Source organism: Adelges cooleyi, unplaced genomic scaffold (genome assembly GCF_023614345.1).
Source record: "Adelges cooleyi isolate 19-005CV unplaced genomic scaffold, UGA_ACOO_1.1 ACOO_flye_CR_arks_rails_tigmint_CR_PRNA_376, whole genome shotgun sequence".
In the NCBI taxonomy this organism is placed as follows: Eukaryota; Metazoa; Arthropoda; class Insecta; order Hemiptera; family Adelgidae; genus Adelges; species Adelges cooleyi.
The window spans coordinates 7,656,771-7,679,121 of record NW_026096053.1 but is presented as its reverse complement, the minus strand read 5'-3'; the positions used below and the strand labels follow the sequence as shown (position 1 = coordinate 7,679,121).

Here is a 22,351-nt window from a genome sequence, read left to right as displayed (position 1 = left end):
GTGTAACGTAAGTACAGTTTATACTAATTTCAATGGTGTATCAATGGGATCACAGATCCGTTTACGCTTTCGAATCGTTTATATCAGAAGTCGAACACTGTATAAGTCTGTATAAGTTAAGGCTTGACCCTAAAACAATATGTTCTAATTTCTATTGGCTTTTTGCCATTTCTAAAATCGATAAAATATTATATACTTTTTTAGTGAATACAAGATAAGAAAATAAATTTAGACGAATTTATAAGAAAACTATACTACAAATAGTATACATTGTGTTATAATAATTAAGAAATATCTTAGTTAAAACGTTGGACTTTTCTTTAAATTGTAAATTTTCACAAAATATTGTTATTAAAATTTAAAATACATGTTTGCCTATAAAACTATTTTAACACAACAGTATTAAGCATTATAAGTATATAAATCTTGTTATTTTTTGAATAAACAACAATTTGTAATTGGCAGAAAATATACAAAACGTCAATTAAAAAGAAATATTCGGAGAAAAATAGAATTGACCCTTAAATTAGAGGAAATTGGTGTTTTTATTTTAGAAGTAAACTGTAGCGACCGGTTATTTTGTAACATAATGAATATTTATATTTATAACATATAATAGTGAATGAATATATTATTTTCTTCACTCACCTGGATTCGGACAGACAAAACTTTGCAGCAGGCATAATGTTACAGCGACACAACACAATTGGATTTCCATGGCAATGACGACGTTTATTATTCGTATGTGAGAAAATGTATGTTATTTCCGAGGAAATTAAAATGATTAAAATATATTATGTATTGTTCGTTAGGTGTACACGGGAACAGAGAGGAATAGCAAGGGTACAGCACTAGCGTTCAGGTTGCAGGGTCGCGGTTGACTGATGCGAATATGCAAACAATCTCCAATACTCATTAAGTTTCCGGCTGATGATTAAACTCTACTGAGGACGTCATGCAGCTTTGCAGCCAAATTAAAATGTGTTCTATTCTAACTTTTATTACTACTTAAAGATATTTAAAACTTTTGAAAATCGGATATCAATGTGACCCGGAGGTAATTTTTTTATTATAAAAATCAAAATAAATAAAACAAATCAATCGTTACGAGATATCATTCTTATACCCGTTAGGCATATTTTTGAGAAAAAAAAAAGATTTTATAGGTATTAATTATTTTAAAAAATGACTATTGTTTTTGTTGAATAATTTTTGCAAAATTATTCTATGTAATCTTTTCATATATACTTTTATTTCTGTATTATGTGAGTCGTTTTTTATATATTATAGAAGAGTTTGAGCACATTGTATAATATGACATGAAGTTGTAACATGCAATAATAACCATTGTTACTTAAAAATAAAAAAAAGCAAAGGGTCTGAACCCTGCTTTGAATTTTTTTTGTTCAAACTTTTTTGATCGCTTTGCTTAAACGAAAAAAAGTTTTTTTTGGTTAACCGGTTCAAATAGTAGATACGTTAGTCTATTGTGAAAAACGAAATAAAAATAATTATTAACTCTTATTTAGATTAACCGATCAAGATAAACGTTGTGCCAAAAAATTAGCTGTTTTAAATGAATGCTTTGCAGTTTCAGACGAGACTGGTATCTTAGATTGGCTCAGAAAGTTATATCATATTATAGTAATATACTTCGTAAATTTATAATGGTATTCTGAAATCGTTGATTGAAATTATGGAAGGAATTACAGTTTTATGCATGGTAACTTGACTTGTTGTACTAGTCTTTTGGGAAATATGAATGTAACACAGGAGGTACTACATTTTATAACAATACTCTGTTATTTATCTTTTGAAACGTACATTATTTAAATTAACCATTTTCTGGCATTTCCCCTAGTATTGTTAAATAAACAATAAATAATATTAGCAATTAGGAACTTTATCATATTAATTATTGCCAATTGGTATAAAAGTATAGCTTAAACATTTCATTAGATAATTTGAGTAAATGTATTTCAGGCTTCAGCTAACGTACCTAAGACCCGGTGAAATTACAACCACGTTAAATCCGGCGGAGATAAACCTTACAATAATTTAATAACAACATACTAAATTCATTTCACTCGTTTAGTTTAATGAATTGTCTACATTTGACTAAAAAACCGTTTTTATGTTCTAATTACATTAATCTCTGTTAATTAAAATATTAGCTATAATATCATTATGCATTCATAGCTGTTGAGTTTTTTTTTTTATATTATATTGCTTCATTTTTCCCCCTTATAACCAAATAATTATAGTTACATGTATTTTTTTTTCAAATAAGTATATATATTTTATAATACAATCTCCTCAGCCGCATGGCAGACATCTTAATGGTCCCCAGAAATTAAAAAATAGGTTTGCTACTTCGGCTTCGACTTTTTTAATTTGATTTTACGGAGTTTGCCAAAGTTTCTTGTAAAAGCACTACTTTACAGAGAACTAAAATAATTACAGGTTAGATAACTTTTTTTTATAGTTCAGAGTACACTACTTTTTGTCACGTCTTAAGGTAGGTTCTAGTATAAACTTAGCACTATGCGGCTTGTGCGGTAATGGCAAAAGCGGTTTGTTAATAAAATCTTCGTGATATTTTGCTTACGTATGAGTGTAAAGTTTCAAGATTACACGGTCACTTGAATACCTATTTATAAAGATCAAGAAAATAATAATGTATTTATTGTGGTACAACACTTGTATATATACTCTTTGATTACACTCAATAATTACTACTTTTTTATGTGTACTTTCAATGTACCACAATTATTTCATACGGCAATAACAAAACATTATTAAGTTTTTTAGTTTTTTATTGTCTTAATATTTAGAATAATGGTAGGAATAGAATATACGTTACACGCAAAGACAACTATGGTTAAAATTATTGTAGCTAAATATCAATATTAGGTAAGTTAGGCATATCATGCAGTAGATCAAACTAGTGTACATAGAATATAGATTTTTAAATAACCCAAATATACAAAAATCGTAATTTCATTGATTAATTGCCATGTCATGTACTTTTAACCTATACGTTTTATTGTACTGCGAAGTTTGTTGATTTTTACATATTTTCTTTAATACGTACATTAGATTAGACTGTGGGCTTTGTTAAATTATTTATCATTTATTTCGATATTTTTTCTTAAGAAACTGAAAGACTATTTAATTTATAAAACGGAAAAACTATTTAGGACTGTACCTATTTATTCGTAAAGTACAAAAATGCAAAATTAAATTATTTACATTCCACTGCGCAACACCAGTTTAAATTTAACTTAACACATTTGATAATTTTTAAACACTAAACTGTTGAATTAGATTAAATTAAAAACAAGCAGGTAACCCCTTATTTTTAATGAACGAGGTTTTTAAAAAATCACGCTAAATTAAACTTTTTTAAAATTCTTTAATAACTTAGTACTTAGACAAATTACATAGGCCTTATTGTATAGCCTTCTTTCATAGAATACTAGGTTGATGTAATTTTTGAACGACTTATATTGCTTTCAAAGCAGAAATATTTTAGCTTGAATCTGTGTGCATGTACCTATTACTTAACTTCATTTTTTTAGGTGTTGTTACAAAAAAAAATTCGCAGAGTTATTTTTGTACACAACAGATTAAATTTATAGGGATTTTCTTTTCACCTATTAACAATGTATTTCTTTGACAAATGCATGTTATTAACTGCTACATTTCATAATAATTATTTATTTAAGTATATTATAATATATGCGATTATTATTACTATAAGGAACCAAAATTATATCCGAACTTTGATCTAAAGAGGACCAATCTCGTATGTCAGACGACTTTTGGCAATTTTCGTTTTTCGATTGGACGAAGGTCTTAAGACAAACTCAGTAATATTACTATATAATTACAATGAAAACATTGAGAGGTGTGATAACAAAGACAGTTAAGTGCAATAAGTGTCACAATGTGTATTATGTGTGATGAGTTTCAATTGACTTATTTTGGATGCACTTTGAGATTGACCATTTTAGACCAATGTTACAGATAAGTATAAGTAGTATACATAATATGTGTAAATATTTAACCCATTCAAGTGTATAATTATCGGGATTAATAGTATAATATAATAATAACTGTAAGCATTATCTAAAAAATGATATATAATATAATATATATCGAATTAATTTTTTTATATATATAGAACAAAAGCATATTTAAAAAAAAAAATTGGACGGTCATTAGGTTTTGGTTAAAAAAAAAATAAGCGTTACAATACATTGTACGTACAATAGCTGTATAAAACACTAAAAAAAATATATGGAACATTAACAAACATCACAACCTTTAGCCTTAATTCATAATTATATTAATCACACACATATAAACAAACAAAAATAAATTATATAATGTAATTACATAATAAATTACTTATTGACTAATTATAAGTTAACAAGTATATCTAAACAGCCCATATGTGTTATAATATTAAACGTAATAAGTCCACTAAGATTTTGTAATTAACTAGATGCAACTATTTATATGGACTATAGTTATTATAATAATAGTATAAACGCAGTAATTGCTAGTTAACTGTTAGTTTAGAGAGTTTTCATTCTCTTTTTTTTTTGCCTTTAGAAACAACAATCAAGGGCGATTAAATTATAAAATAATAATAATAATAACAATATCGTTGTTGTCGGCATTATAGCGTTGTTGGTATTTTTGTTTGAAGCTTTGTCTCGTACAAAATATTTGTGTATAATAATAAAATTGTATTATTTTTAGCGTCGTATATATTATTATAAACATATTATTGTAAAAAAATTTTTAGAATTTTGTATTGTATTCATCAATCCGTGTTTGTTGTAGAATGTTCTCGGGTTAGTGCCGCTGTCCAATGTTCTGCTACATCTGTCAATCAAATGAAAAACGAAAAAATAAATAAACGTCGGAATCCGAGCGAGAAGAAAAAATAATCGTGTACACAACAAAGACAATTGGTTTTTTTTTTGTAAGCCAAAATTTTGCCGTTTGATATTATCAATTATTTCATTTATAACGAAGTTCGGCTTTCTTGGAATTCCGGACAGGCGCTATGTGTATGCATACCTACTTTTTTCGTTTTTTGTTCTGAATTGTTTTATATCAACCACTAAAACCGTTGCCTTCCCCGATACAAAAATAAAATAATGAAGGCCTAAGAGCTTATGATACCCATAAGGGGCAATTTTTACCGCTGTAAAACCTACTTGCTCAACTGTATACCCTAAAAACATTTTTAGGTTTATTTACGCATCATTTAAACAATATCAATTTGTTTGGAAAAAAGAAGACATGTGTTCGTAGTCTTCTTATTCTTTTAGACCTTAGGCGATTCTCAAACTACTTAGTATATATTCATCCGTCTGTGTACAAGGATAAAATACATAGTTTGACCAACTAAAATAATGGTTAATAGGTATAGGGACACAATACATATTTCGAATAATTATATAAATAGTTCGGTCAATCAAATGTTTAGTTGTCCCCAATTATAAATACTAATTGAACACTATCGCGTTCCTATATAAATCATAATTTTAGAATTTAGATGGTCCAAGTATGTATTTTTTTCCATGTAGACACTATACAAACCCATCTCAACATTCTAATTTGAGCTATTTTTATTGTCCTCACATTCACTTATATTCATCATTAGTGGCTTCATTTCAATTAGATATAATTTTCCTGTAAATTAAATGACACATTTCTGACAAAAAAAACCCTATTACCTCTTTCTACCCTTTCCATGATACAACCACATTTTATTCAACTCAGCACATCTCTAAATTTGTCTACGAAATTTAGGAGTTTACTACTTCTCCAAGTAAAACAAGTCCTCTAGCTCCTTTGAAAATTCCTAAGTACAAAACTTAAACTGTGAGTAACCTGTTTTAGACCCGTTTATTCTTAAACTCTCTTGGGGTTTTTGTAGTCGAAATTTAATTTTGTCTTGATCGAACACAAGTACAATTTATTAACCTTTTTAATTGGTTGTAGAATAAATATAGTTAACCAGGGGGACAATTAGCTAAGAATTCATATGGTACTTGAACAATTTGTTTACTTTGCTTATTAAAAATATTATCGTAATTTTGACTTACTCCCATTGTCCAACGATCATAAACTATATGATGATTGAGATAATAAGTATAATATAGCGTGTAACATAATAACAGTTTTAAAGATTTAGGATTGGCTAAAACATTTGGATATTCTTGATGCGTTAAAAAAAAATAATGATTAAAGAACCTCGTACAACTTTTGGCTTGGTCCGTAAGGTCATAATAAATAAAATTAAAACTAAGCAGTGCGTACTCGCATGAACATAACATGGGATTTTAATATACTTCTAGCTGGTGCCAAATCATACTAGGATTTATCTAGTAACGCGTTTGTCGCCAAGCATTTTTAATGCTTGTTTTTTATTTGGACGTTCATAGAAATAATAACTTGTGTTCCTAATTTGATGTGGTTATGTGAAAATAAGTTGTAGATAGCTTAATATAGTCTATGTACTATTTGGTGAAGTGTCTATGGAAAACTCAATAACTATTTTCATTAGTAGGGAATGAAAAAAAAAACATCAGATTAGTAAAATAATCAAAAGTAACGTTCAGTTTAATATCTAAACCAAATGGATGTACCGTTTCATCATAAATTATCAATGAGTTAAAATATTTTGGCGAAGTGCTTTGGGCAGTGTGTCTGACATGTATCACACTTGGCACAGAAATTACGACTTAACAGAGATCGTTTGACTTTAGTGAAGCCTAGAACTACACATCTATTATTTTTGGGAAAGAAGGGAGGATTAAGAAATTTAATTTGTCTAATCCCAATTGATATTGTTGTTATCAATTCGGCATTAACCGAGTTCTACTTACTGATAACAAGAAGGTATCAGCGCGCCGCCAGCCGAAATGGTTCGCATCGCTCTCAACGGTGTTTTGTTTCTTGTTTTTGGAATCTGCAAACAAAAATCCACACCCCCACCGTGTACTGTATACGATCAAACTGCAAAAAACATTAAACAATAATGATCGGTATAATGCATATGTACATCCAAACAAACAATACAGCGATCATATATTATTATTCTGTCTATTATAATATCACCTACAGCGAATTCTACAAATAGTATACACCATGGGCGATTTCAATAATAATAATAGGTTTATAATTCGGTATTCAATTTAAACGAAAAAAAACAATAATTGCGTGAAACGACAAAAATAATAATACTATTGTGATAAAAAATGCGTATTACACGTGCTTTTTGTATTACTATTGGTACCGTCCAGGATTAAGATTGGGCTTGATGAATTGAATTTGAGTAAAAAGAAAAACCCTTATTGTTAGTGTAAGCAGACTACGGCAATGAATCTTAATGATTATGTTAGCATGTTAGTAATAATGTTGGTTATTCAAAGCAAAACATGAATAGATATTGTTGCATTCGGTAATAATTTGTTTTGCTTTTTTTTTTTTGTTAATTTGAATTATATTATTACCTTGTGTATGTTTGGGACCGATTCAAATGACTCGTCCAGTTCGTGTGTAAAAAATTGCATGAAATAATTTTGGGAAAGATAGTTTTTTTTGTACACATATCATCACCCGCCACTTCCAAAAGAGAAGTAAAAAGCGAAAATAAAACATAATATAATATGCAGTGGCTGTTCGTTGGCTACAAGTTATTAATTTGCTCCGTTCCTTCGTACATAACTGTATAATAAATATATACAACTTGGCAAAGAAAATAGGAAGCTTATATGACACAAATGAACCAAAAAGAAAATAATTTTCATAATAAAATAATAATAATAATAATAATAAAAATAATAATAGTAATAATTTATAAAATAAAAAAGCAAAATAAAAAGACTGTTCACCTTTTTTTTTATCAGAATACTGTACAAGTCATTTTATTTACACAATAATTTTGTATTATATCAAAAATAAATATTGAATAAAGTATAAATAAAAATAAATTTTTAAATAATAATAATAATCCGCAAAATAATTTCGTGAATTTTTTTTTAAACTTTACACTCAAGTAAAATTTATATAGGACTGATGACTAGATGTAAGTGATCCAAAAAAAAAAAAAATCATAATAATATTCATATAAATAATAATAATAATAAATAAATTTTGATAAAAAAATATATATAATATACAAATGGTATAGTATGTACACAAAAAAAATTAGAATTTGATTATAACACTTTTCAGCCCAGGAAATAAATTTACTAAATTTAAAAAAAAATCTTTGGTAAAAATTTTGAATTAATTTCGATAGTTAAAAAATAATATATGTATATTTGTATCAATATATATATATACTGAATTAAATTTGCGTATAATAATTATAATAAACCTAACGACAGTAATAGGATCCGGATAAGCCTAGTGTACAGAAATAAGGCAAAGACGGGGCATACATACTGCTTTTGTTAACAATGTCTTTGTTCTCACATCGTTGGCCTTTGAAGCCTTCGGCGCACCTATAACCGTACGGATGGTCTTGTTAGTGAAATGTTCATAATTTTAGATGAAATTACTGTTTTATATTTTTCGTTTATATACTTACTGGCACACGAGTTCTCCGATGGTTTCGTAGAACGTGCACGTGCCTCCATTCAAACAATAGACGAGATCTGCCGGACAGGGACCGCCGACCAACGGCCACAAGGCTGTCGCTGTAAATGAAAAAAAAAATTACAAAATTACACATAAACTGAAAAGGTCAAGTATTGCTAGAGGTGCGACTTTGCGGCGGTAACTTTGTAAAATTTTGAAAATTGACAGTAGGGTGAAGGAAGGTATTTTCGTGGCATAAGCAATTTCGTGATATAGTTTGTTTGATCGTATCGCGTAATTCCCTATTAGAAAATTGTCTTGAAAATCACACTGATTGTTAAAATAACTGTTATTTAACAATCAGTGTGATTTTTAAGACAATTTTCTATTAGGAAATTACGCGATACGATCAAACAAACTATATCACGAAATTGCTTATGCCACGAAAATACCTTCTTTCACCCTATAGTATATTATTTCGACGAACTCTCCAGTTTTTGAAGTTGGGAGTGCCATTTTTCGAGCACTGTTATAGAGGATGTTAACACTATTGGAGAGATTGATTAGACATGTTTAACAGTCAAAACGACTTTTCCAAAATGTCGACATTGGCCTTTTTGTAAACGTATTAGAGCGTACCGATAACGGACAGTGGTGTATACAACGACGATCGATGAAACCGTAAACATATATGCCAGAGAGAGAAAAACATAGGGATAGCTTGAACAATCCGATAAGATTCTAGTAGCATATACGTCCAACTCGGGGGTCCACGAGTTGGCTGTTGTGTGCATTTAATAGGTAAAATGTCTATATCGCTTTGGGATTCCTGGCGGAATGTACCTACAGAGAAAACGAATAAAGATAAAAAAAAAACGACAGTGATGATGAGTATATTATAGCAGTTCACGTTACTACGTGTTATTGCTTTTTTGACTATATAGTAGTAAAACACAAGGCAAAGAGCGGCCACAGAGAGCATAATATTATAACCGGTGTGTGTGATGCCGCACGCAAACAGCCCGAGGATAACCCAATTAACCGCCGGTCGGGCCGGCCTCCTTGATGGATTGTTTACATTATTGAATCTCGCCTATAAGTCTGGTCGCCTCCTTCTCTTTCTTGGCCGCCCAAGTGACTCGTGTACCACCGCATCGATACCTACCGATGGAACACCAGAGTTGGGCGATTTTCATATTAAATCTAAAACGATATAGTATGTCAAGTGCACTTGTCTCACACCCTCAAAAAAATCGTCAAAGTTTTAGGCTACAATTTATTAATAAAGAATGTGTAACAAATACTATAACTGTAATTGTTTTTTTTTATATAAACGAGGAAAAAGATTATAGGAATATTGTATGCTCTCAGTTATCCTACCCAAGTCCTACTGTAATAGTTATAGTCCTACAATATAATCTCAGGCGCGTGTCTAAACTTTGAAGTTTGAACGATATCATTTTGAATATTCAATATTATATACTCAATAATATTAAATATAAAAAAACTCCTACCACAATGGAGGGGTTTAAAAGCTATCAAATTTTACCGACTCCAGAAATATATTGAAAAAAAATATTGATCCCGAGTTTATCGATCCTGTTTTTTTGTAATTTCGAACGAGTTGTGGACGGATTATTTTTCCCACACACAAATTTAATCATCAAAGTTAATTAGTGGTTTGCAACAACCCTTTTTCGAATTAGACAATACCACTGAGTGTGTGTGTGTGTGCAGTAAACTGTGGGTTATTTATCCCCAGGCCCTAAGATCAGATCGTCGTTTAACGATCTTACTACGGCGCAAAGCAACAGAGGAACTAATGTAACTTGTATTTCTCTCTCTCTCTCAATCTTTGGTTAACCTCGTTTTACCAAATATCGGGTGGTATCGCGCGATGATCTTTGACCGGAAACAACATAAGTTCAAAGTCAAAGGTTAGGTTAGGTTAGCTGAAAACGCGTTGTAATGACATGTTTTAGCCTCGATGAGTAGTCGAGAAAGTAATTTTTTTTTTACAATGAAGTATTTTTTAATTTTATTTTCTACATTTAAGCCTGGGTTCCAGAATATATTTCAAAACGCGAGGCGAATTTCTTCATATAGAAAGTTTGTATATCAGAAATTGTACCCAAAAGGTACTCTAAAAGGCCAAAAATAAAAAAAAATATTATCTCTTTCCTTCAAATTCAAATAAAAAAAAAAAAACGTAAAACACCCGACATTTTCATCTCAAAACTACAACACCTTTGAAACTATTGAACTTTTAGAAAAATGGGATACTTTTTAGAAACAGTTCTAGCGGTATACAGTAAGAAACTAACCTTTTTCTTCAGAAGGGGCAGTAATTTTTTTTATTCCACCTTTTCAGGTATAGCTTTAGAACTTAAGATCAGCCAATGAAACTGATAATAATATTTTACAAGTTTTACACAAATTGTCAATTTTTTTTTTTAATTTATGAAAATCCGCCCGAAATAACCGAAAACGCCATTACATACACATTATAATTTATTATACAAATTGTGTACTTATCGTTTCCGTATGAGTGTTTTCAGACAGAAATGTACGCAGAGTGAACAGTTTGACGTGAGACACTTTATGTGTAAAAATATTAGTAGTTTTATAGATTTTTTTTTTTTGCAATATTTATTATACATTTTCCCCTAGGCTATGCCTCAATCTCGCTGTACCGGCATTTTTTACATCCGTCCAGTTGCCTAGAGCCGCCCTGGCTCGTCGACGTCGGCCGTTCCATAATATATGACCAATTACAATTATTATTATTTATTAGTATTAGTATTACATTTGCGCGGTACGTCGTGGACCGATTAAAAAACCCGTAGGCGTTTTCGAAAGGAGGAAGGTAAAAAAAAAAAAAAATTATTTTATTTCTGTGCACGTTGTACGCGCGTTATTACTCGTATTAGCCGTATTGGGAGTGGACCGAGCACGTACGAGTATTCTCACATTGATTGAAACACACCAAACGGCAGATGGTGTGTATATATTATTATTATATTGTGTGTGCGAGCGCGAGCCAGAAAACGGCCACCGCGATGAACGACCCCACACGTAATACGAGTCTGACCAGTGCAAGCGCCTCCCCCGCCCTTTTCTGTCTCCTACAACTCATCCCGGCACCGACGTCGAAAGCCTCGCAAACACCCTCTGCTAATTGTCCACGGAATAACTGATAGTGAAATCATCAACAAATAACAACAAAAATGGCCAAAATGTACATATCTATCGATAGAGTCTCGGATTTTAGAATTTCTTACATCGAGTATCGCGAATAAATAAAACAAATTCAGGGAGGTTCCCCTCACCCTTCGATACATACATTTTCATTTGTCTGGAAGCCGGAAGGTTAGTTAGTCTATAGATCAGAAACCGTATCTTTGCCATTAAAAAAAAACTAAAGAAACCGTTTTTATTCCTTTTGCGGGAAATGGTTAAGGATACGTTAGATACTATGCAACTAAAAGTAGAAAAACAATTTGTTGTTCTAACCAGTGTAACAGTTTTAGAAACAATATTTTAGATTTTAAATACTGCTTACAGTCTACAGAATATGTGAAATAAATGTTAAATAGACCAAAAAAATAAAATAGGTATTTGTGATCAATACTGCTTTGTATAATAATCCTTATGTATTTTCTCATTTAAACTTTGTTATTATTTCACGGGTATTAATAAGTTTATGGTCAAACGGGTTCTTTTTTAAATTTTAAGTTTACAGTGAAACAATAATTATGATAGACTGCAGTATGCAACGATTTTTTTTACAATTAAATTAAAATTTTGTGTAAACACTCAATACGCCACCGTTTCGCCGTTTGGCAAACGGTCAATCGAATTTCGATTACTAAGACCTTTGAACGTTGCCTTGATCGAAAATCTAATTCGGTCTTCGGAACATAATAATCATTATATTATTTGTTTACTATAAAACCCACGGATTTGTTTATAATCGAAACGTCTGGCCAAAAAAACGTCGTCGTGCAAAACACCGTTTGCATATGAATTTGTTCACTAGTAGTTGACTATTGTTTGTCAATTATCGATGAGAGACTGTCTACACCAATACAGAGAATTTGTTAATAATTACTCAGGCGGCTCAATATGTGAACAAAATCTGCTAGCGTTCTTCGAGGTCTGTTAGGTGTAGTATACTCTTTCCGAAGGATTTTAGTTATTTCGTCATTAATTATTCCCAAAATCAACAGTGGGGGGGGGGGGCATCAATGTATTATGTACTGGCTTGAAAAAGGGAACGATATGTACAAGTTATGACCACAATGGACGGGCCACTATATTTATATTATTTATATATTGTGTACTATTAGTAAATAATATCGTTAATCGTTGGTGCTTACTGTTGTCCGGTTTGGAATTAACTATGACTTGAGCCGACGAAATAGCAACGTGGCCGGTTTGCACTCCAGTGCCTCTGCACTCGTACTTTCCACTGTCTTCTGTCCTTACCCTTGGTATGACAAGCATGGATCTTTTCCTAAAAAAAATATACATATATATTTATAAATTTGAAGTTTTTACTATTATAGAGTAAAAATATAAAGTAATTATAGGCAAATATTTGAGACCGTAAGCTTTTCGTTACTTTTTGTATTGGATCCTCCGTCTGCCTACTAAAATCGGTACGCCGTCTTTGAACCATTGTAGCGCTGGCATAGGGTTGCCGCTCGCTCTGCACATCAATTTCAAGGCGTTCTTGGCTTTCAGAGTGGTGTTATGAAGTCCCCACACGCTGATCGGTTTGACTGTAAACAAACAAATAAATTACGCACATTAAACGATGCGGTATTCCGGTTAAGAGACTAAACCCTCATAATAAACAACGTGATTCTAGGGAATCCTCAGTAGGACGGATCACGGATAGGAGTGACTAAGAGCGGATATTTACTCGTGTCAATGTGTCCGCAGAAATTAGTACATTGCCCGTTATAAGGAATCCCCAGGGGTTGTGTACCTTCTGGAATTCTCAATTGGAGTCTCGATAGGTCAGGACAGGACATTCGGAGACGAAGAAACTTCCAAAGCGAGCGTCTCGGACTCGTTGTAGGCTAAGGGTTATGCTGTGTGGGATATATGGGACTGTCGGCGCATACAAAACTAGATCACGGCGCATCCGAGTGGACAATAAACGTGATGCACGTTGATATATTTTACGACACTTTGAGACGGCAAATCAGAGGGTAATTTAGAAACATTCGGATCCGTGACATATACTTGCTGTAGCGACATTCCTTCGATCGCACATAGTAGCGATAAGCCATCGATACCTTTTAAGGCGCACACGCCCGTCTGCTCTCACGCGTCTACTCATCTCTCGCAGACACACACACACACATGTCACAACTTGCTCCGAATTACTATTATATTATGTTCCTTTTGCGGCGGAATTGCCGCCGTTTTACATATATTCACGAGCTTTATAACTATATTTATTCGAGGTTAGGTTAGGTCAGGTCGTCGATTGTAGTTTGTACTGACAACGCCATTGCAATCGAATCACCCTTCGCTCCGTTAACAGTTGCAGATCCGGCGACCCGGGTACTAATAAGCGTTTTTGTTAAACTTATTTTATAACATATAACATACAACAAATAACAATAATAATAATAATAATTCGAGGGAGGTACGCGTTGTTTTATTATTGTATGTATATACCTATACTTGGAGCAAGGACGCGTGTGCGTACGTATAGTAAACCTGGACTTCACAGGAGTCTTCGGGACATACGTGACGCGGTTTATCAAAGAGGCAGACGACTATACGGAAACCGTTCTTTCTCCGTCTGTCCTACATTGTACATACTATGTGTGTGTATGTGTGTATGAATACGTGCGACCGCAAAAACCGTATGCCCATCTTTGACGGCGAGGCTTGTGAGCGGATCCTTGACCCCGGATTGTTGTCGGCGAGTTGAGATAATATCCCCTCTCATCCTCCCTCCCCCCAATTTCATTTCCCTGACGGGTACGTTATTTCGACGTTTAGGACCAAAGCTTTTTTGCCCGGATACTAAAGCGAGATAGATAAAAATCTGCAAATGCCCTTGTGGCTACCGCGTACTATGTAACGTAAGGGCGTGGCTCGACCGTTGTCTTTTCCTCTCCTACCGTACATTTCATCTTACCACGCACGGTGGACATACCTTACATATACAAGTTTTGTAATGCACCGTCCATCGCCTAAGGCGGGTTGGCTAAACCCCGGTCGCGCTGATATGAGGTAGCCAGAGAGAGAGAGAGAGAGAGAGAGAGAGAGAGAGAGAGAAAGATAGATATGCCTATAATATATAATGTAGGACCGTGGTCGTCGTCGTCGCCGCCACCGCTACACCGAGATGATGGGAATATTTTGTCGTTTGCCTATGTATGGGGGCTACAACTGTCCGGTTGTGCTCTAAACGCCGACTATGGCAAGTGGCTCTCTTCACTTTACAAACACACACACACACACGGGCCGTATGTGGACTCGGTTTTTGTTGTATTGTACTATACACACCGCGCATATTACATGTATATACATATAATATATATATATATGAGATATTATGGGTAACCTCGGTGGCCTCCGACGAAGATCTATCGATGATCGGTAACGTCAACGGGCCGGCGTTAATAGCGCAGGTGTGCCGCCTTGGAGGAACGGGCGGGCGGTAGTGGCGCGATTCTTGTGCTTTTTGTTAACTTTACAGTAAAAGAATAGACACGATATATTTTTGACATCATATTTTGGTGGCCCTTGCGTGCGTCGCACGTCGGGTCGACAAAATGTATATGTACCGATGTATGTTTTATTTCCTCCTTTTGCTCTACACGATAACGTCTTAGTCACCGTTTCAAGCTATCCGCTCGGTTTAACGCTCTCCCCCCCCCCCTCCACCGTACTATAATAATGATAATTACGAAACCCAAATTGGTCGAGAGACGTTAATTGTTAGAGTGCTGGATCACTGCGTCACGACAACCAGCGTTTGTCTTCAGATGTCTTATCAGATACTGTAATATATAGCTGCGGAAGCATCTGAGGCCGTGGTATTTGTAGAGACGGCTCCTCGTGGTGTACTGGGGGCCGGGGGGAAAGAGCCCGTGTCACCGCTCGGATTTTGGCTTGAGTACAAAAAATATCGACGACAACAATAATATAATGCTTACAAAACGCACATGGGCACGGCGTAAACAAGAGGACTGTCGACCAGGCACCCCCAAAAATAGAAGTCCACAAGTTCCCCGGGCCGTCGTGAGCAACAGCACCTGTTTTTGTGGTAGAAAAAAGAAAAAACGTATTACGTCTTTCCTATCCCTTTCTGTTTCTCAATCTGTCTTTCGCTACGCACACCACTGAACCCCTTTTTCGAAAATAGACCGCACCGATGACCAAAACACAATCGGCTCTCGACAGCGTAAATAGCTTTATTAATGTTGTCAGACCTATTGCTGTGACAATAACATAAATGATAAGTATGCGTTGAGGCTTGTAAACGGGAATTGAAAACTTTTTTTTTAATTAACTAATTTTTTTCAAATTTAATCATTATTAAATAACGTATTATAAATAATTAGATTTAAAATTTTTAACTTGCTGTAGTTAATAATAAAAAACTAAGGTACCATTAAGAAAACTATTCAGAAATAGGGCTTTAAGAGTCCAACAATTAGCTGGTAAGTCTTTCCCATTTAGTATGAGATAAAAATCATTATCAACCACCAATAAGTGAGGGGTTGGTACAAATAAATTGCCTATGCCCAAAAGTTTAATAGTCGGATACATGAGCTGAAAATGTCTCAGTAATACGCATATACTATGCTATTGCCGTGTTTGTTAAACGTCGCCGTAATTTTATCTCTGTATGTACTCGACTTGCATTATGTATAAATTGTTTTATTTACATCATAATAATACTGTAATTATGGTGTAATTTTTATTTTTTAGTTTTGGCAGTGCATCCAGACGTCGCAAGTGACTCATTCAATACAACCGCCGTACTGTACTCGCGCCAAACAGTTCTACATGTGTATAATATGCTGTTTTTACGATCTCTGTCGTTTCCAAATTTGTTAACAAACAACAGAGTCGGATGTCAAAAAAAACTATACTAAATAAAAGACTAGTAGGATTTGACGACGGTTTATTATGTATGTTTTTCAGCTTGTGCAGATTTCTTATGTTTATGGCTGTTAGCCGTCACAGAACGCACAATCGTTAACGTCGTTGTTTACATACCATACACATTACATTCGATTGTATAGTTATAGTAATAATAATTGTTGTAATATTAACGTTCGGCTTAAACATACTAAAGTTATAAAGTCAAGTCAACCGTCAAAATTTCTGATGCGACCTAGTTGTCGTACGCGCGTTTGACATCGAGTATAAAAGCCATAAACGTCAAAAAGGCCATAATTTCTCAAAGACAGCACCTCTAGGATCTCTTCTCCTCACCCAGTGAGTTCTACTGATATTGACACCATTGTTCGTCTTCGAACCCTTCAAATATTACAAGAATTATTATCCTTACAAATAACAAAGTCATCACGATATCAATGTAAAATCAAAATTAGTTTTTGGAATAAAAAAAAATTGTTGACACCGTTGTATTTCAACAGTAAATAATGTCCATTATAAAATATCCATTTTTGTTTCTTAGGGCCGACCTGATACATTTTTATAACTAATGAGAATTCTTTGCCTTAATTTAAAAAAAAACATCATAAACGCTGGTAAACTTTCCAGACAGATAATGCTATTCCAAAAAAATACCCCTATGAGTTCTACTCTACGAGAACAGAAAGCAGCCTCCCGGAAACCCATCGCCGAGACAGTTTATCATGAAAATAAAGCTTGTAAAAATAACCAAATAGTAATTACCTAATCTTTATTTGTATAAATGTTTTTTAAAATTTATTTTTAATAAGTTCTAGCAGCTTAACGATTTATGGCAATGATACTGTTTGTATCACAAACATAAATTATAGTGACGAACGGAAAACTCGGATTATAACAATTTACATAATTATTTAAAAATAATAATTAAGAAATCATATATTTTTTTTAATTCGACTACTTTTATAATTTATGATCGATTAACGCAATATTATTGTTTTTTTTTTTTACCTTTATTTTTAGCCGTAAATTATTTTTATCGTCGCGTACCATGACCCGCACACGAATAATAATAATATATTTTGTATTATTATTGTTATTATTATTATCTACAGCTATTATTTGAACTCGCCTGTCACCGCTGGTGCTACGGCCGTCGGAGTGCCCAAGTAGCCGACACGCACACACACACTCATTCGCCATCCAACCGGTTATTATTATAGGTGTTCTATTATATTTTTATTGGTAATAGCTTTGTTGTGTAGCACCAATTAATATAAAATACGAGTGTTACTCTTAATGACAACCTTTTGACGTTTTCGAAACCAGTAAAAAAAAATAAATAAATAAATAAAAAAATGAATACAGCGTGTCTCACGCGTGCCGTATATTATATGTATATAATAATGTAATAATATTACTGTTTTTTTAACGCCATCGCAGAGAATTTCCTACGACCGGCTCGTTTTTAATGTAATAAACATAGTCCGACTATGGCAAACAACAGCAGTAGCTGTATAATATAATAATACTACTAATATAAAATTCATGAATATTTTAATGCTTTCCGCCGAACCGCTCAAATCGTTTTAAACTGGGTTAGATTTAAATACGTGTTGCACGGGAATCCGTTAGCCGTCAGTGCAGGTACAAGTGCTTGTGTCGGTATATGATAGTAAAAATATACCATATGTAATAGCAAAAACGAATATTACTACTGGTTAATCCCGGTGGATTTATTTTATTATGCTCAAACATAACATTATTAAAAACAAAAAAATATATAACAATAATACTTCCCACCAAAAAGACTGTCGAGACATTCACAATTCTATCTGCTGTGTCAAGTTGTTATTCCGCCGTTTATTGAGCAATTTACTACTGACGAATAATTTATTGTTGTGAGACAGAAATATTACAATTCAGAAACTAAAAACTTTAATATTATTGTTCATAATATTGAAAAAAAAACCTCTTAAATCCAGTCTTGAATTCGCTCTACCGATCTGCAGTCGATAAACCGAAAAATATCATCAATCCTTTCCCTTATCTAGGCGATAAAGGTGTAAAAATTAGATCTAGCGTGCACATATATTGAATAAACGATTTTAACAGTCAGATTTCCCACTTTGTTAGCCTTTTTTGACATGAATAATAAAAATGTATTTTTGGCTAGGATCATGTCGATGGTATCGATGTGATATAAATGTAAAAAGAAGAAAGTGAAAGTGAGAAGAAGGACATATGTCAAATGTAAAAACAAGGAGAATCGGCTGATAAGGTAAGATAGAAAATTAGCAGAAATTCATGATCGAATGTGCTTTCTTCGAGGGAAATTTGTATTTAATTTTGTTATAGACTCGAATTAAACAGTTTAACGTTGCCAAAAAGAAGAAATCGCTTAAAAGAACTTTAGAAACATATAAGAGTCACTCTTGGACATGTCGCCGGGCGAAAGTCTTCTATTCGAAACGACTATTCGATTAGACTATGTTATTGTCGAAAGACCCAAGACAACGGCCATAACGATAATATGCGGTACTTCCAAACCGAAAAAAAAATCGGCACAGACCGGCGCGACGGCGCAAGTCGTTTCATCGTACCTACAGATATCGGCGAAATACCTGCATTTTATAAGTGATTTATTTTTTTTTTTTGCTCGTCCGTCCGCGCTCGTTTGATATTATATTTTATAATACGAGAATTTCTATTATCCAAAGTATTTATGCGCCCCGGCCTCGTTCGTCGTCATCCTTGGTCTGTCACGCCACCGTTTCTTTGCCCGTGTGGCGTTTACCCCGGGGTCGCGTCCAAGTGCTCGCAGTGCTGGCCATAAACGCTGTTCTACTACGCCTCTATTAACATTTTTCGCAGACGTATAAACGAAAAAATACCTTAGCCCGTCCAACCCTCCCCTTTTCGTCTCTCTCTCTCTCGCTCTGGTCATCTGCCGCTGTATACAGTCCTTTGACGGCGGCACTTTATTATATATAGTACGTATTGTCCGCAAGATGTTATATTAATATATGCGATTTAGATTTATGCGGTCGTCTGACGCTGTCGAGATCATTTTAATGACGACGACGAAGACGGAGAAGACGGGACCGCGTAGACGACAGATGCCAATCAAATATGTGCGTATGTAATATATGTATGTATTTATGTATGTATGTATGTATGTATGTATGTACGTATGTATGTGTGTATGCCGCGTTTTTAAATCGTTGCCGAGACCGGAGCAAAAGAATGTTGGACATTTTTGGTGTGCACGGCGGCCTTGGAATTATCGTTGCGCAAGGCGACGCCGAGTCCCTGATAAATATATATATTATGTATTAGGTATTATTATAGTGTAGTAGTAGTATTAGTTGTAGAAGTAGTGACTTTATAGAGTTTAACGCGGTCCGACGGTATAGTACCATAAGGTACAGGTGCCCTTCTCACCCCCCTTTCACCCCCACAACCAAATCTAGGAGCTCCCTTCGGGTTCGCGAGCGTTATATTTTTTATTTCACGAAATGATTGATTCGAGCAAAAAAATAAAAACGTCGAAGACAACGTGAATCGACTTAAAACGAGAAAAGTCGATCAGGGTGTTTAAAAAAAATGATATAAAAAAAAATATATTATGTTGGTGTAAAAAGCTCGGTAAATTTGAAAATGTTATTTGTTTTTTATTTCGACATCACTCGAAAGACGTTCAAAAATCGATAAATTTCAATATATTTTAAACGACTGCGGTGCAAGGCTGTACCGGACCAGTACAGCTATAGTTATATCAGCTATAATCACAAAAACATTTGTTTCACCAACTTGTCCATTTTAATTGAACTTATGAAAGTTTTTGACTATATAATATGGTTTATCAATAAATCCTATTTCTGTCGTGTGTTTGTTTTCCAATTATTCATCAATTGTTGAAAAAACCTATTGAAGAAAACTTATAAGCAATTTCGCTATTCTATAAAATTGTATAAAAAAAAATAATAACATCTTTATTTGATACTTACCACTTCAATTGTATAAGTATTAGTCGACCATATGAAACCCATCTGAACGTTTTGTAAACGCTAAGGTAGGACTCGACTGGTAGCGCGCGACACGCCGGTACTTTTCTAGGATTCAAGTTAAACGCCACTTTTTTTTTTAACAAAATTTATAATTATTTTAAATATTTTTACAGCGTGTCTGGCCCAGAAAATGCAACGTAAATACGAAAAACACGGTACACAACACAGACCAAAGTCTCTCTCCGAGTGTTTACGTTGAGCCGCCAGCCAACATGCACCGCAATGGTAATATGTATGTATATGTGTGTTTGTATGCGGTTTTTCTCATTATTACTCGTCCGTCGCCGCCGCTGTAAACCGATTTCCAGAAATAGCAGCGCCGAGTTTTAAGGGGAGCCAACGCCAGAGCTGGACGTGCGGTTATTTGATTTCTTTCCCTTTTTAATCAAAAAAAAAAAAATCGTTTTTTATTCACTTTAGTTTTAGGATAAACGCAGCGAGGGACTATCGGATAACAATAATTAAAAAGCGCATAAAAACTAGCAAATATTCACTTTTTTTGTTGTGTGTGTGTTTTTTTTACTTTGCTATCAGTCCACTTAGGTACCGGTATATAATTAGCGAGAGGTTTCCATATATATAAATATCGAATAAAGTGGTCGCTACCGGCGGCGGGGAACGACCGTTGTTGAGTTGATGATATTACATGTGCGTATATAGTATAAGCATACAAGTCCGGGGGGACCACACGCGCGCCGCGGATCTCCTGCCACCGCCTTCTTCTTATGATAATATTATTATATATTATATGTATATTATTCTTTACCACCGACCGTCTAGAGCAGCCTTATAGTCTCAACAATATTGTTATTATTATTACTCATAATATAATGTAGGTGCCCAAAACGGTCGTCATATTATCCAGGCCGTATAATATAGTATTTCTAATAGGTATACGTATTATATTGTTTTACAATGCATATTATTATAATAATTAAAAATATTATATATTACGGCGGAGATTTTCCCGCCAAAACCGGTTCCCGTGTCCGGAACACCCAAAATTAATAATCATAGTATGTACAACGAGAGTTCGGTGCTTATATTATTATTATATTGTAAAGCCGTTCCCGCTGTTGTCGTGGAGGGTTTACTGGCGCTAGAGATAGTATGGAATTAAAAAAATACCGAATAAAATATGTACTTCCAAAAATAATATAATTATTGGCACGACCGGATTGAGCAAATGACACGAACAATTGGTTCTTCTATGTTAATGTATATTTATTTATATGAAGTAAGAAAATGTTTCATAAAGAGCCTACAGCTAACGCCTTTGGACCCGTGAACTCGGCAATTAATGCAGAATAAAAACCATCAGTCACGTTTTGTCAAATTATAAAAACATTTTGCAGAATTTTAGCGATACTTAGAGGTAAGTTCTTAGATATTAGTATTGTGTTGATATTGTTTTAAGTAGACATGTCTTATACTCTTATGCAGCGACCCACAAGTAGATATTTATAATAATTGTGTCGAAGGTGCTAATAGCTTTACATTATTTTTTATAATAATGTACTGAAAACTGAGCGGCG

At 33.6% G+C, this 22,351-nt stretch overlaps 1 protein-coding gene across 2 annotated transcripts in view; it reads right to left on the bottom strand.

Annotated features, from left to right (window-relative positions):
• Positions 1-4,444: 4,444 nt before the first annotated feature.
• Positions 4,445-22,351, bottom strand: part of LOC126840841 (protein vein) — a 37,366-nt gene continuing 19,459 nt past the window's right edge. Inside the window, exons 2-7 of one of the 2 annotated variants that reach the window (XM_050576803.1) lie at positions 13,235-13,394; positions 12,990-13,126; positions 8,621-8,729; positions 8,476-8,534; positions 6,912-6,994; positions 4,445-4,896 (exon numbers count right to left, since the gene is read on the bottom strand). In XM_050576803.1, coding sequence (XP_050432760.1) covers positions 4,891-4,896; positions 6,912-6,994; positions 8,476-8,534; positions 8,621-8,729; positions 12,990-13,126; positions 13,235-13,394 — 554 coding nt within the window. In that variant the 3' untranslated portion in view covers positions 4,445-4,890. Of the gene's footprint in view, positions 4,897-6,911; positions 7,042-8,475; positions 8,535-8,620; positions 8,730-12,989; positions 13,127-13,234; positions 13,395-22,351 lie in introns of those variants that run through there. The other variant, XM_050576804.1, reaches the window with a different exon arrangement.